The following is a 16,365-nucleotide window of genomic DNA, read 5'->3' on the forward strand; positions in this document are numbered from 1 at the left end:
GCCACTGTACCTAGTTAATTTTAAAAATATGTTGTAGAGGCGGGGCCTCAGTACATGTCCAGGCTGATCTTGAATTACTGACCTCAAATAATCCTCCTGCCTCAGCCTCCCGAAGCATTGGGATGACAGGCGTGAGCCGCCGCGCCTGGCCAGCTTTCATCTTTAGCATCTCCTGTTATACATATGTTGGGTCTTCTTTTCCTGTCTTATGTGCTACTTTTTCTTGAGCTTTTTTCATATCTTTCATTTCTTTTTTATTCTTGAAAATTTTGTCATTTTGTTTTTCTTAAGGCACCATTGTGTTTATTTGTTCTAAGGTTCTTGTAGTTTAGGCTTCATTTCTGAAGTTATTTTTTTTTTTGTTTCTAATATATTCTGAGTTCTAGTACCTTGCTTCTGAGTTTTTCTAATGCTGGTTTCTGGTTAATGATATGTTATATGTTTAATGTATTTCAGTTTGTTTTGAATTATCAGGATTTTTTTTTTGTTTTTAGTTTTCATCTTTTTGGGGGACATATGTTTCTAGAATGTTTTCATTGTCTGCAGTGATGTTATTTTGCTTCTTATTCTTTTAAGAAATATGTTGCCGGGCGCAGTGGCTCAAGCCTGTAATCCCAGCACTTTGGGAGGCCGAGACGGGCGGATCACGAGGTCAGGAGATCGAGACCATCCTGGCTAACACGGTGAAACCCCGTCTCTACTAAAAAATACAAAACACTAGCCGGGCGAGGTGGCGGGCACCTGTAGTCCCAGCTACTCGGGAGGCTGAGGCAGGAGAATGGCGTAAACCCGGGAGGCGGAGCTTGCAGTGAGCCGAGATCCCGCCACTGCACTCCAGCCCGGGCTACAGAGCGAGACTCCGTCTCAAAAAAAAAAAAAAAAAAAAAAAAAAAAAAAATATGTTATTTTTGCATGATATTTGGCCTCAGTACTTTCTGTTGCTCATTTTTATATGACTTTTTCTTTTCTGAATGCTCAGAAGGGAGGCTTGGTTTAGAATCGTTTCTCTAATTTCAGTGTTTTGGGGTTCTTTCCTGTGTTGTTTTTTGAAAGTTTTAAAAATGCAGCAACTTATTTTCTCAGCTCTCTAGGCTCCATTCTCCCCTCCCACCTTTCATTAGCTTTCATGTTCCTTGGTCTCTAGTTTCCATGCCCTGCACATTTTGTGTTCAATTCCAGGCTGTTTCTTTTCAATGTGTTTGCCTAAAAGGGAGCTTTGGATAATGAGTTTTGAGAGTGCTTGGGGTCCAGAACACTTGGGCCTCTGGGTCAGCCCTGCAGGCCTCTGTGTGGGTCTCCTGGTGGATCCCGCAGCTGCTGCTCTCAGCCCGGCTCCTGCTTCCCTCTGCTTCCTCCGTCCTACGCCCGTGTGCCATGCTGACCTTGTGGCTTCCAATGTCCCCATCTGCTTGTGTTTGGGGTTCTTGAGGAATATCCTGTAACCTCGTTCTGTTGGCGGTGTTGACTTGGATTTTGGTTTTGCTATCCTTGGAGCTGTGTGTGTCTGTATGGGAGGATTTAGGGAGATTAAACATCTGTCTCATTCTGTCTTTCTCGGCTGGACTTTTTAGAGGTTAGCGCTGGTCCCTCTGAGGCTTTGTGTCTCCCCCTCCAGTTATTTGTCATCAGCTCTTTTTTTTGTTAAGGACAATTAATTTATGTTTCCTCAGTTCATCTAATCTTGTGTAAAGTTATAAGGTGGGAATAAAAATACCTTTGTTATTTTATAGATCTTGTATTTGATCACACATTTATGAAAAATATTGCCTTTACTAATAAAGGAAGATTTAAGACAGCACTTGGCTCCTTCTTCCACGAATTGTTATCCCCAAGAAATTCTAGAGCTGAGGCGAGGTGCAGTGACTCACACCTGTAATCCCAGCACCTTGGGAGGCCGAGGCAGGCGGATCACCTGAGCTCGGGAGTTCAAGACTAGCCTGACCAACATGGAGAACCCCTGTCTCTACTAAAAATACAAAGTTAGCTGGGTGTGGTGGCGTGTTCCTGTAATCACAGCTACTGAGGAAGCTGAGGCAGGCAAATCACTTGAACCCAGGAGGTGGAGGTTGTGGTAAGCCGAGATCGTGCCATTGCACTCCAGCCTGGGCAACAAGAGCAAAACTCCATCTCAAAAAAAAAAAAAAAAAAAAAAAAAGAAAAGAAAAAAGAAATTCTAGAGCTGTTGCCATTTAAGCTGTAAAATTTAAACCTAGACAAAGGAGAGGAGGAACTGCATTTTTCATTGGATTTAAGAACACGAGTGAGGCCTGCTTTTGTAATTTCATTCCTGTTGGGACTCATACATTAACAGAAGTTGTGGCCAGGCGCGGTGGCTCACGCCTGTAATCCCAGCACTTTGGGAGGCCGAGATGGGCGGATCACGAGTTCGGGAGATCGAGACCATCCTGGCTAACATGGTGAAACCCCGCTCTACTGAAAATACAAAACTTAGCCGGGCGCGGTGGCGGGCGCCTGTAGTCCCGGCTACTTGGGAGGCTGAGGCAGAAGAATGGCGTGAACCCGGGAGGCGGAGCTTGCAGTGAGCAGAGATGGGGCCACTGCACTCCAGCCTGGGTGACAGAGTGAGACTCTGTCTCAAAAAAAAAAAAACCAGAAGTTGTGAATAGACTCAAGAGTTGAAACCATGTGACCTGAAAACCCCACTTTTCCTTCTGTGATGGGGGTTGTGGTTAGGGACAGTGAACGGACTCTTCCTGATGAAACGAGCTGTGCTGTACAGAGCTGGGCACAGGGTTTCTGCCCTTAAGAAGTGTATAGTGTAGTTCAGGGAAAACAGTTTACTTTATACTATTTATTTGTCAATAATTAAAATATAAAGCATAATCTGATAAAAAAATATTATGGTCACATTCATTCCTCGTTTCAGTGACATCCTATTTTGCAGTCCTATATTTGGATCTGTGTGTCCATAGACCGTAGTTTGAATGATGCAGCCTCATTTTTACTTTGGAAAATAAGTTCTCTTGAGGCCTAATCAGAGTGTCACAGGAGCTGGAGGAAAGCCCCTGACTGTTTCAGACACTGTGCCAGGCTCGGGGATAGCCCCATCCTGGACAGCACAGTTGTGGACAGGACAGATGGTTCCCCCTTGGTCATGGTGGCACGATGCTACTCGGGTTCAGGACAGAACCTGAGAGCAGAAAGAAAGCAGAACAGAGGTGCTGCCACTCCGCCGGGCCTGTGGGGTAGCAGAAACGGAGTATGGGTTATAGTCTAGATGGAAGCGTGCAGTTGGGAGAGATTTGGGAGGAGAGATGACGTATCACCATGGAGACCAGTGGGGTCAGTTGGGAGAGATTTGGGAGGAGAGATGGTATATCACCATGGAGACCAGTGGTGTGGTGTGGGTGGGATGCTGCTTTCTGGGGTGTGGTGAGTGTAGCAGGGCTGAGGCCCCACGGGAGCAGGAAGTGACAGGACGTTTGCTGTAGGCAGTCAGGCCCCACTGGAGACTTGAGCTGAGGGAGAGGATGTTTCCAAGCCAGTGTTGGGAAGGTGGCTTTGGAAGGGCATGAGGAATGCAGTGGAAATAGAGACGCCCTGGGTGACTTGTCCAGTGGTTAAGGAATGAGGCAGCGGGTGGCGTTTTCAACTATTTGTTAATTTTCAAAGAAACTTACCTTTTGGTGGTTTGAGGCAAGAAGAACCCTGCATGTAAAAATCCACAGACATTCTCGGCCTCTTGCATACATGTGCACGGCTCGTGGTTTTCATCATTTCACATGTGGCGATGGTTAATGTCCTCTCCTCCTCCTTTGCTTCTGTTTGGTAGGTGACCAAAAGCCAGCCCTTCTTCGAGTGGAACTCTTGCGTGTTGACCGGCCACTCTCCTGTGCTCTGGATGATGTCTGAACACGACCTGGCGGATGTGGTTCAGATTGCAGTGGAAGACCTGAGCCCTGACCACCCAGGTACAGAGCTGTGGGACAGTAGGTGAAATATTATTCTCATTACTCTTGAAAAACCAAAAGCTGCTGCAGTTATTTTCTTTTCTTTAAGCAGAAGTGAAAGTAATGCATGCTGTATATGAAAAAGTTTGAATCCTAGAGATGTGAACATTGTCGGCCCCTCCCTTCCCTCGCCCCTGCAGCCTCAGCCCCATGTTCCTTCTGGAGGGGGCCCCTGTCACACTTTGTCTCGAGGGCTGTCTCTGCTCCTGCTGCTCGGGGGTGTGTGTGTGTGTGTGTTCTACACCCTCTCCCCTGCCCCATCCCTGTGTGTGGCGTCATGGATCCTTACCATGATGTGTGTGTCATCCCCTGTGTGCGGCGTCGTGGATCCTTACCATGTTGTGTGTGTCATCCCCTGTGTGCGGCGTCGTGGATCCTTACCATGATGTGTGTGTAATCCCCTGTGTGTGGCGTCGTGGATCCTTACCATGATGTGTGTGTCATCCCCTGTGTGTGGCGTCGTGGATCCTTACCATGATGTGTGTGTCATCCCCTGTGTGCGGCGTCGTGGATCCTTACCATGTTGTGTGTGTCATCCCCTGTGTGCGGCGTCGTGGATCCTTACCATGATGTGTGTGTCATCCCCTGTGTGCGGCGTCGTGGATCCTTACCATGATGTGTGTGTAATCCCCTGTGTGCGGCGTCGTGGATCCTTACCATGATGTGTGTGTAATCCCCTGTGTGCGGCGTCGTGGATCCTTACCATGTTGTGTGTGTAATCCCCTGTGTGCGGCGTCGTGGATCCTTACCATGATGTGTGTGTAATCCCCTGTGTGTGGCGTCGTGGATCCTTACCATGATGTGTGTGTAATCCCCTGTGTGTGGCGTCGTGGATCCTTACCATGATGTGTGTGTAATCCCCTGTGTGTGGCGTCGTGGATCCTTACCATGATGTGTGTGTAATCCCCTGTGTGCGGCGTCGTGGATCCTTACCATGATGTGTGTGTAATCCCCTGTGTGTGGCGTCGTGGATCCTTACCGTGTTGTGTGTGAAAGTCAGCTCTGTTAGCAACTCCGCAGAATTCATTCACAGGTGCCCCCTCCACAGTTGACTTTTTCCTTCAGGGGCTCCTGGCATAGTCTGTCTGATTTTTCCTTTATACACAACCCTATAGGGAAGATCCTTGCATATGTATCTTGGCAAATAGAGAAGTTCCCAGAAGGAAAATTGCTATGTGTGTTTAAAATTTTGTTAAGACACTGAGAGGTTCTCTAGAAATGTTTTACTAATTCTTCCACTCACAGTGCTTGAGAACACGTTTTTTCCTACACCTTTGCTAAGGCTGGTAATTTTAAAAAATGATGTTAAAGGCACATGTCTACTTTGAAATAATAAACTTGTTTAAAGGAGACCCTTGAGAAATGAAACCTTAAATTTCAGGAACTTCATCTCTTCATCTGTGAAAACACTTTGTCCACACTTACTGTTTTAAAGAGATTTCTTCTTCGTCGTCGTCTTCTTTTTTTTTTCTGTAAAGTGGTATGTGTTTTATTGTTCTGTTAAGTTTGAAGTGACAAGCCCACCACAGCTAAGTCACTGAATGTTTCGGTTGCCTGGTTATTCTTTCAGGAATGTTCGAATTGAAAGGCTGACAATTTATTCCTCCAGAAGAGAGAATTTTCAGAACTCTCATAAGGAAGTCTGATGTCCATTCCTATGATCTGTTTGCTCTGTTAGTCGAGAAAACTACATGTGGAGACTAGTTGTAGTCTGGAAGGGGAGGGCAATAGAAATAGTTTTGGAGTGAGGTGAGCAGTCCCAGGGGAACATGAAGGCAGCATTTCAGGAGTGCTGTTGGTTAGTTTTCCACACGATCACTGCACATTATTTTACAAATCCCTGTTTCTAGTTTAGAAGGCAAATGACAGTTTCTTTAGAAAACATACACTGTAATCTTGTAAAAGAAAACTGTTCCAGTTACATCATTTCCAGTGATTTCAGAACCATTAAAGTTCTGACAGCCTACTTCCCCAATAAATCTCTCTTTGTAGACTGTGGCCCAAAAAAAGCTTAGAGAAATAATTTCGAATCTTGATTTTGTTCCATCTCTGTTCCTTAAATGCCTGAGAACTATGATTTCTTGAGTATTTGTTAAAAGCCTACTGTGCGCAGAGCTCCTTGGCCTGCCCAGTACAAAGCCTGCAGTCTGGACCCAGGAGAAGGTGTGCACAGCTGCAGGTACCTTGGTGTGTCACGCATGTTTGCATTCATTGTGGGTTTAAAGTACTTTCCTCATCTCAAAAGTATACATCTAATAAAGTTTAACAGGATAGTCAAGAAAGTAGAAGAAATAAAAATCTTCCACAATCCTACTGGTTGTAGCAGCTTTTAAATTGTTGATGTGTATGTCTTTCCAATTTCTCCTTATTTTTATTTAAAAGAAAGACTTCTAGGATCATCTGACTTATGTGTACCGACCATGGCTTGTGCTAACTCTACCTGTCTGAATGCAAAAATTGTGACTTGCATAAGGCCTGTCATTGCAGTTGATTGATTGTGATGTCTTTATTTATTTATTTGTTTATTTAAGACAGAGTTTTGCTCTGTCGCCAGGCTGGAGTACAGTGGCATGATCTTGGCTCACTGCAACCTCTGTCTCCTGGATTCAAGCGATTCTCCTGCCTCAGCCTCCCGAGTAGCTGGGATTACAGGCGCCTGCCACCATGACCGGCTAATTTTTCTGTTTTCAGTAGAGACAGGGGTTTCACCATGTTGGCCAGGCTGGTCTCGAACTCCTGACCTCAGGTGATCCACTCACCTCGGCCTCCCAAAGTGCTGGGATTATAGGCGTGAGCCACTGCACCCAGCTTGATGGTCATATTTTAAAAATGAACAAAGAGTTATTTTAATTCTAAAAGTAATGCATACAAAATTATAAAAAGCAACACATACAAAAAGCAGCAAAGTACAAAGAAGAAAATAAATGTCACTTGCTGTCCCATTACCTGTGGAGTCATTACTGGAGTTACTGCATGCCTGTCTGCTGCCCTTATGACGAAACTAGCTCTGTGACCCCAGAGAAGTCCCGTAACCTTTCTGGACTTGTTTTCTTCTCAACAAACTAAAAAGTTAGAGTAATAAGTGCGAGGGTCTCTCTCTGTTCTTCCAGGCCTGGTGTGATGACCAGTTTCCAGTGAGAGTAAAGAGCCTTTGACTGAGGTCCTGGGAACCTTTGACTAACCACAGGCACTTGCGGGCATGGAGTTTGAAAAGTTTCGTTACGTGAGAATTCATCTGCAAAGGCTTAGGTGGTGATGATTGATGCGCTCCCTGCCTCTGAGGAGTCATGAGGCCGAAGGCAGGGCCATGTGCTGCTTGTGAGCCGACAGTAGTCCTTGGCTTTGGATAATTTCCCACTGGGTAGATCAGATTTGACTGCTTTTGCCTAGGACCTGTGAGAGGTTCCTGTTAGAACTGTGGGACAATTCTGCATCTTTAAGTTTCAGAGTTTTGAGCGGAATCATCTAGTGGGTACAGGCTTAAAGGCACGGACCTTCTTTTTTGTTTTCCTGTTAAGATCTTCTTCGGAATGTCAATCTATATAATTCCGCGGGGAGTTGCTTTGGTGGAGGTGGAGGCAGGGACCAGAGAGGCCTGTGCACTTGGCTTTCCTCTAGCACCTGGAGAATCTGAATGCCAGCCAGGAGTGCTTCACCCACATCTGTGGGCAGCCTTGCGTGTAAGGTGCTGGGAGGGTGGTCTGCTCTGGGGTGGGTGCTGTCACCTCGTTGGTGTCACAGTATAAAAGTATAAACAGGTGTGAGCTGAGGCTCTTCCAGGAATGGCTTCCCGAACAAGGTGGCATTTGAGTGGGGCTGGACAGAAGGTGGTTAGATTTCCCTGGTGGAGACGACTGGAGGGTTGGTAGTATGGGAAGGGCTGGGGCACAGTCCACACCAGCAGAGTGGGGCGGGTGTCATCTGGCCACAGTGAGGTCATCCTGCTTGGCTGTGACGTGGGTGCCTTGAAAGCAGATGGTGTGCCAAAGGTGTGCATGTGCTCAAGGGTATTCCCAGTGGCCTCATTCAGATTTCTGATTTTTTTCTACCAGGAGCGTTACAGTAAGCATGCTCATATGTATGCATGTATATAGCATCTATTCGTATATACTGGCATTCATTTTTGTAAATAGTCACGCACTGGTATTACTGTTAAAAACTTAAAGCTATTAATACTATAACCTGGATAGTTCCAGCTACTCAGGGGCTGAGGTGGAGAGTCCCTTGAGTACAGGAGTTTGAGTCCAGCCTGGGTGACATAGCAAGACCTCATCTCTAAAAAACAAAAACAAATAAAACACACAAAAAAGAAAGATTAATATGAACGCAGAGTCCATGTTTGTTGCTCAGTGAAGAGGAAGGCTGCAGACAAACCTGTTGATGCGGTAGATGGTCTCGCACCTCCCACATGTGTGCTGTTTCTTTATCTTGATGTGTGAGCGTGTAGAATAGAGCACGGTAGGAACTCACTGGACAGTTCACACTGTCATTTCAGGCAAGGAAATGAGAAGAAAAAAACACTCATGGCACAATCTACAATCTTTAGCAAGAACTGTTGACCTTTTAAACTTCTGTCTATAACTGCAAATATGTGCATTTTAAAAAATTGACTAGGTCAAAGGAAAAGAGAGGACTAGAAGGGTGACAGACAGATAGACATGTGGTTTGCAGAGATGAGGCAGTTGTGGCCGATTTTGGTCTTTGATTTTGAGGTTATCTTTGACTTTGTTTTTGTAGTCAATTTTAGACAAAAGGAAGGAGGTTGGGACCGAACTGTGGCCGCCCTGAGCTGGGGCCGAGTTGCTTATCCTGTGGGAAGCCGTGGCGATCAGCTGAGGCTGGCTGTGTGATGGGGGCAGCTGGTCTCAGCTGTGCTGGGAGGGTTGGGGTTCTGTCACTTAGTGTGTTCAGGTTGAGACTGTTTTGATTGTTAGCACCTATGACGATGTGATATTCAGTGTTGTTTTTCCCCTTTCAGTTCTGGACCTGCAGTTAGAGTGGCTTTGAGTTTGGAATGAGGTGACCAACAGATAAAACTTTATTTTAAAGTGGGGAAGAAATCATTATTATCGATTGGGTTTTATCAAACCAAACAGGGCAGCCCCATAGAGCACTGAGTCAGAAGCTTGCAGATTTGGAGTTAGGATTGACTCAGTGGCACATTAATTGCCCAGTGTCTGGGCTTTTCTTGGGATTAAGGAGTTATCCTATTTTCTGCCTGACTGAGAATAAGTTTAAAAAGGTAAAATATGAAATAGGTTCTGCTATTTCTCATTCAACCTTAAGGTGTCAGCGCTGTTTACTATCTTAATGTTAAAATAATTCTGTAAAACTTTTCATGTTAAACATTTTTTTCTCTGTCACCGATTTCAGTTGTTTTGGAGAATCATGTAGTGACAGATGAAGACGAACCTGCTTTGAAACGCCAGCGACTAGAAATCAATTGCCAGGATCCGTCTATAAAGGTAAAAATCTGACTCTGTTCCGTAATGTGTAGTGCACTGCAGATTTCAAGGGCTGCTGTAACAAATCACCATCAACGGGATGGCCTAAAAATGTAGCCTGTCAGCGGTGGAGGCCAGAGATCAAAACCAAGATGCGGGCAGGGTCTGGCTCCCTCCAAAGGTTCTAGAAGGTGGATCCTTCCTGCCTCTTCCAGCTTCTAGTGGCTCCAGGCCTCTCTCACCTTGTGGGGCTCCTTCCAGCCTCTACCTTCCGCTTCATGTTGCTGCCGCCTTTGTGTGTCTGTGACTGTTTCCCCTTCTTCCTCTAGTAAGGACTTGCCATTGAATTTAAGGCCCACCCTAATCCACGTTGATCTCATTGACTAAATTACATCTGCACAGACCCAAAGAGTTTCTAAATTACATCTAAATTACATCTGCACAGTTTCCAAAGAGACCACATGGGTAGGTTCTAGCGGTTAGGATGTGGATATACATTTGAGGATGTGGCTGTATCACCAGGCAGCCCACTACAGAAGAGTGTGAGCCATTTTTTTCTCTTGAAGAGCACAAGGAGTAAGAATTGTTTACCTTGAGATGCTGCTGAAGGAGGCATCTCCCCACACACCTGCAGGCCCATTTTGGGTGGAAGGAAAGTGAACTTTCTACCAGTGATGAATGACTTCTGTGTCTGCCGTTTAAGTCACTTAGACTCTAAAGTTTACTGGATGGGGTTCTTCAGAACCGCTCGTTCCGTTAATTATTTTTGGATCTTTGAATCTGCTTGATTGGTTCCAGTGTTTGCAGAGTCACAGAGGTAAATACCAGCACGTGTGAGAAGTTTATGAGAGCAACACAAAACCAAAGTCACTTTTCATGTAATTCCTCTACCTACACAGGGTTTCTACTTGGTCTTATTTAATTTGTTTTGTTAACAAGGAGAAGCAGTGTAAATGTGTATGAAAAACTTAAAAATAAGTTCACAGTAAAATGTCCGTTTCCAACCAGTCGATAGGATGTGGCTCTGTTAGTAAACACTGCGTTTTCATCCCCTAAATAAATACAGTTGTAATTTTATCGCAGAAGACACACCTGTTACGCCCAGCACAGAAATATATAAAGTGGGCATGGAAGCGGCCCTGCCTTTGTCCTTGTCCCACTGTTGAGAAGAGGTTGGGCCCCCGGTTGAATGCGACCTGCGTAGAGTCATGTGTGGCTCTAGGTTGTTTTATTCGCATATAAGAGTGATTTTCCCCCAAACCCCAGGCAGAATCATTTGTAATTCAGAATTAAAATAACGTGGGCGCACTGTTCAAAGAATTTGAGAGCCGAACATTTGATGTTCTCCAGTTGGTGAAAATAGTGGGGTTGTCAGTGGCCATTCAGGGATTCAGCCACCCATTGTTGCTTTTCAAGACGACGCATGTTTGTCATGCCATGGACCGTGCTCATTTGTAGGTAAGCTGACTGAGTGTCATCCGTGGGCTTGGGTCCACCTGACACCGAGGCTCCTTCCCTCTGTCACACGGGCCTTCAGCGTCATTCCAACAGAGAGTAGTCAGTCAGGGAGGGTGAATTTCACTTGGTTTCTTTAGCTCCTGTCTATATCAACGCCTAGTGGTGAATGTTGCCAGGAGAGGTGGTGACCTGAGAAAAGGTGAGTTGTTGGGCAATATGTGGATTTTCCCTCCTGCAGTGCTGTCCCTGCCACTATGTACACCAGGTTTCCATGCCAGCTTACGTGATGTTTGATATCACTGTAATTTTGATATTCTGCAGATTCCCCTTAGATCAGAAAGGAGAGTGGGCTGTAGGTCAGCCGCAGTTAGTGGGAAAGCTGTTCCAGCTCCAGTGTGGGCCGGCCTCCCGCTCCCCTGCGAGTGTGGGCCGGCCTCCTGCTCCGCTGTGAATGTGGGCCGGCCTCCCGCTCCCCTGCGAGTGTGGGCCGGCCTCCCGCTCCCCCGTGTGCAAGCTCCACAGCCAGCTCTCAGTGGCTTCCGCAGTGCCGCCCCTGCTCTCCCGCGCCTACCTCCCTCCTCCTTCTGATGTGTGCACTTTGGGCCCCACACTCTTTAGGCCATGGGCAGAAAAAGAGAGAGAAAAGACGAAACACAAATTCTGTGGTATTTTCAGCTATTGATTCTTAAGGCAGGTGCCAGCCTTCCTGACTACTAAGCGGGGCCGGTGGGCACTCCCCCAACTTGCCCCTCCCTAGCCCGGAAGGAGTGTCCTTCTGTCTGCTGGTGAGACCTGGTGGAGGGTGTCTCTTTTGCTCAGTGAATTCCTGCGTGATCAACATGTTTCCACATGTGGTCCTGGCGGCTCCTGGCTGGGACGGCAGTTGGGGAAATGAAGTTCTTCCCTTTCTGCCTTGTGTGTTTCTCTGTTTCTTGGGTTTGGAGTCCGACACATCACTGCTCACGGTGGTTACTTGGAGTTAGGAATCCGGAGGAGACTCGGCTGGAAAGGTCAGACGTGGAGCCCGGCTTTGCCGGCCACTAGGTGGCGAGCTTGCCGCTCAGGAGCCCCACGGGAGCCTCAGGACCGAATCCGTCAGGGCCACAGGGGATCCAGTCACCGTTTCCGATTAGGCAGCTTCCGATTAGGCAGTGGGGTGTGATGTGAGTGTGCATGGCCTGTGGCTTTTACGCTGTTTGATGTTAGGTGTAATCTGTTTTTATTGTTGAGAAGATTTGACTAGTTTTTGTGTAAATTTACTGATTAATAACAACGTATTAAAGTACATACTTTTTAAAAATTAAGTGGACTTAACTAAGAATTGCAACTGCACATAGAAGTGAAACCATGATGAAATCATCACATTTCAAACAGGACGTGTGACTCGTGTGTAAAGTGGGAACTCGTTACTCTCAGGCTTCTGGCTCGTAGCTAACGAGCCAGTTCCAGTGTGGAGATTGTCCTGTCCGAATAGATGGAGTTGAGATCAGGAAATAGCTGTTCGGTGTTTCTTGGGGTTGTCTTCTTACAGTTCAGGAGACCCTTCCTAAAGCCGGTCTTTTTTCACTTCCAGTCATTCCTGTATTCCATCAACCAGACAATCTGCTTGCGGCTGGATAGCATTGAAGCCAAGTTGCAGGCCCTGGAGGCCACTTGTAAATCCTTAGAGGAAAAGCTGGATCTGGTCACGAACAAGCAGCACAGCCCCATCCAGGTTCCCATGGTGGCCGGCTCCCCTCTTGGGGCAACCCAGACGTGCAACAAAGTGCGATGGTAAGAACAGACCAGGGTGCCGGGGCCTTCAGGTCACTTGGGGAGAAGCGGGTCACCTCCTCGCCCAGGCCCGCAGCTTAGTAGCTCAGTTTGCTGGAGATGCGCGGTGTCTGCCTTAGCAGTTTCTAACTGAAGCTGAGTTTAGTTAGACCGAAACCGAACATGTGGCATCCTGCCAGGACGACCTGAAGTCATCCTCACGTGTCCTTTCCACAGAAACAGACCCCTGCACCTTTTCTTTGGAACTAACCCACCCAATCTTAGAAGATGTATATGTGCTTCTTTCCTTTTTCCTACTCTACCTGGCTAGTCTTTAGATACGTTTTTCTTCGTATGTGGTGTTTATACATTTCACGTGACTGTACCAAACTTTCCATTCAAGCCTGCAGTTTTTATTTTGCTTATTTTTAAAAAGTAGAGTCTAATCTTAGAAAGCTGTGTGGTAGTTTGTGAACTGCTTGAGTAGAACCTTTATGATGTCTTAGAAAGTCTCAGAGCTGCTTGGTGTCCACTCATCCAAGGCTTCTTGTCAGATGCTCCAGCTGGCAACTTGTGCTGAAGCTCAGGCTCTGGCGTTGCTAGCCTTCCCCACACCTGGCCAGAAAGAAGTCCTGCTTAAGGCCGCGGACACGGCATGGCTTTGTGCTTGACGAGGGGCCTTTTAACTGAGCGCTGCTCTCTTCAGTTTCCCTGGTCTGGCCGCAGCCTTCTGCCCGGTGTGTCTGGGAGGAGAGAGAATGATGGGATGGCAGCGGTGGGGCCGGGGAGGACATGTGGATGCCGAGGAATGGGAGCCGCAACAAGCCTGGAAGGACTGTTGTGACCTTGCCGCCCATGTGTGCTGGCCGCTGGCGCTGGGTTAGGTGCTTTGTGGACCTTGCCAGGGAGTGTGGGAAGGGAGAGCAGGGGCTCCTTGGCTGGCTGGGCATGGGATGTTCATGAACATACCCTAGTACCAAGGTGGCTGGCTGTCCTGGCTTGTCTGGGGGCAGCTCCAGATGATGGCTGCTGTGCTAGCTGAAGCATTGGTGCCTGTTGGAACTCTCAGGCGTGCCGGGGGTTTTGGAAACGCTACCCCGCCCTCCAAGCTCCGCTGCTGGCGGTGGAATTGGCATTTCAGTTAGCGGGCGGGAGGTGGGGAGCGTTCGTGTGCTCCTCTGGGACGGGCCTTCACCCTGCACATATGCTGTCACTCGCGTTTCCCCCCAGCAGGAGTTTGTTTACCGTGTCCTCTGTGCAGAGATGCTGTTGGGCTCTCAGGTCAGCTGTGCAGAGCTGTTGGACCCAATGCCTTTTTTTTAAGGATAGTTTTTTGGGGTAATGTCCTCTTACCCTAAAATGCAGTGTTTAGAAAATATAACTTACGTCTCAAAAAAGAAAAAAGAAAATGTAATTTATAACTTAAAATTAATAGACTGCCCTAGCTATAGAGAATAAATGTGATAGTATTGTGTGATAAGACAACACATTTCAACATGGTGATGGTCGGCCGTGAAAAAGCCAGACGTCCCACCTGGTGTGTTGCGTCCTGGTGATTGGGGGGTGGTCCTTGCAGAGGGACCCAGGTGTGACACTGGGAGTTCAGCCCCCAGCTGGTGATGGAATGTTACAGAATAGTGAGCAGTTGCTAATGAACTTTCAAATAAAGCAAACTATAAATTTTTCTAGACTTATGTAATAGTTGAATTCATGGAAAATTCAAGTCATAGTAAGACCGTGCAAAAATGTTTTTTGTGTAAATGTTGAACAGAGTAAGTTTCTGAGTTCAGAGAGTTAGAAGCCTGTTTTCCACTCGTGAAGTTCTGGTTCATTGTAAGTTTTGTGCGTGGAGAGTTTTTGTTGGGTGAGACTGTCTCACTCATTGAAGGACGTCTCAACCTCCCTTACCTCTGCCTGCCAAATTCCAGTACTCTCTGAATCTTGACCACCAAATATGTCCCACGGGATCTCAAAGCATCCCTGGGCTGCGTTGAGAACCATTGTTCTAAGGAATTAAACACAAGGATGAACAAACCTCTCCTGTCCCCAGAGCCTTGTGTGCCGGAGGATGGCTGCCCATCACGTGTCACTTGTCACTTTGTGCCAGTGCTGGGCAGGTCATTGTCACCACTTGGGAAAAGTGTTGACAAAATCGATGGTTAGATTCCACCACTGACGATGTGTGATGGGGAGAGAAGTTCCTGTGTGAAGAACTCCAAAGGCTGGAGTGTGGTTTCCGTCGTGGGTTGGCCTTGAGGGTGCCTTGTTTGGATTCCATCTGCATGGGGTGGAGCTTGGGCCTCTGGCTGGTACAGTTGCCCTGACGGACACTGGGGTGACCTTGGCCAAGTCACGCATTCATTTCCATCTGAGTTTCTAGTTTCCTCATCTTTAAAAAGAAGATGAGGGGGCCGGGCGCGGTGGCTCAAGCCTGTAATCCCAGCACTTTGGGAGGCCGAGACGGGCGGATCACAAGGTCAGGAGATCGAGACCATCCTGGCGAACACGGTGAAACCCCGTCTCTACTAAAAAATACAAAAAACTAGCCGGGCGAGGTGGCGGGCGCCTGTAGTCCCAGCTACTCGGGAGGCTGAGGCAGGAGAATGGCTTAAACCCGGGAGGCGGAGCTTGCAGTGAGCTGAGATCCGGCCACTGCACTCCAGCCTGGGCGACAGAGCGAGACTCCGTCTCAAAAAAAAAAAAAAAAAAAAAAAAGAAGATGAGAGGAAGAGGACCTGGAGCTCCTCTGGGGCTGCTTCAGCCCAGGGTCCTCCTGCTTTCTGAGGGTAGCAGTGTCTGTGTTCACGAAAACACATCCATGGGGCGGATGTTAGCCACAGACCTGCCATGGCAGAAATCCCCCGTGCTTCTCTCTGCGTGTCAACAAGCAGTGAAATAAGAGTAAAGTTGCCTAATACTGACTCAGATGCACAATCCAGTTAACCCAGATGTGTGAGATCTTCTGGTTTGAAAGCACTGTATTGGCAAGGCAAAATCAACCTATTGTAGAATATATTTTTTGTATATCAACATGGGGGTTATTAATATTGCTAATAAAACCATTATTTGTAAAAATTAAGATTAATAGAAGAATTGTTCTTCTATTTTCTCATAGCTTTAAATAGGATAAAAATATATTCTATTTAAAATCCTATTTAAAATATATCCTATGCAAAATCACAAGAAAACAGAGGAGTGGTTTCCTTTTTTTTGAGACTCTGCTCTGTCACCAGGCTGGAGGGCAGTGGTGTAATCTTGGCTCACTGCAACCTCTGCTTCCCAGGTTCAAGCAATTCTCCTGCCTCAGCCTCCTGAGTAGCTGGGATTATAGGCATGCACCACGCTGCCTGCCTAATTTTTGTAATTTTAGAAGAGACAGGGTTTCACCACATTAGCCAGGGTGGTTTTGAACTCCTGACCTTAGGTGATCCACCCTCCTTGGCGTCCCAAAGTGCTGGGATTACAGGCGTGAGCCACCATGCCTGGTGGAAAGTTTTAAATGTGGTATGTTTGAATGACTTTTAAAGAAGGAGGCTGGGCGCGATGGCTCACACCTATAATTCCAGCACTTTGGAAGGCCAAGATGGAAGGATCACTTGAACCCAGGAGTTCCAGACCAGCGTGGGCAACATAGTGAGACTCCCATCTCTACAAAAAAATAAAAAAATTAGCTTGGCACAGTGGCACCCGCCTATAATCCCTTAGGAGGCTGAGGTGGGAGGATTGCTTGAGCCTGGGAG

At 47.0% G+C, this 16,365-nt stretch overlaps 2 protein-coding genes across 21 annotated transcripts in view; one reads left to right on the forward strand and one right to left on the reverse strand.

The window, feature by feature from the left end:
• The window catches only part of KLHDC4 (kelch domain containing 4), a 723,698-nt gene that overhangs the window by 275,260 nt on the left and 432,073 nt on the right, over positions 1–16,365 (reverse strand). The gene's annotated exons all lie outside the window — the stretch shown is intronic.
• BANP (BTG3 associated nuclear protein) overlaps positions 1–16,365 on the forward strand; it is a 128,377-nt gene that overhangs the window by 20,549 nt on the left and 91,463 nt on the right. For 10 of the 20 annotated variants that reach the window (XM_050773637.1, XM_050773646.1, XM_050773647.1 and 7 more), the window contains 3 exons: positions 3,794–3,932; positions 9,345–9,436; positions 12,447–12,646. In XM_050773637.1, coding sequence (XP_050629594.1) covers positions 3,863–3,932; positions 9,345–9,436; positions 12,447–12,646 — 362 coding nt within the window. In that variant the 5' untranslated portion in view covers positions 3,794–3,862. Of the gene's footprint in view, positions 1–3,793; positions 3,955–4,534; positions 7,652–9,344; positions 9,437–12,446; positions 12,647–16,365 lie in introns of those variants that run through there. The other 10 variants (XM_050773635.1, XM_050773644.1, XM_050773629.1 and 7 more) reach the window with 3 other exon arrangements.

Source organism: Macaca thibetana, chromosome 20 (genome assembly GCF_024542745.1).
Source record: "Macaca thibetana thibetana isolate TM-01 chromosome 20, ASM2454274v1, whole genome shotgun sequence".
NCBI lineage: Eukaryota > Metazoa > Chordata > Mammalia > Primates > Cercopithecidae > Macaca > Macaca thibetana.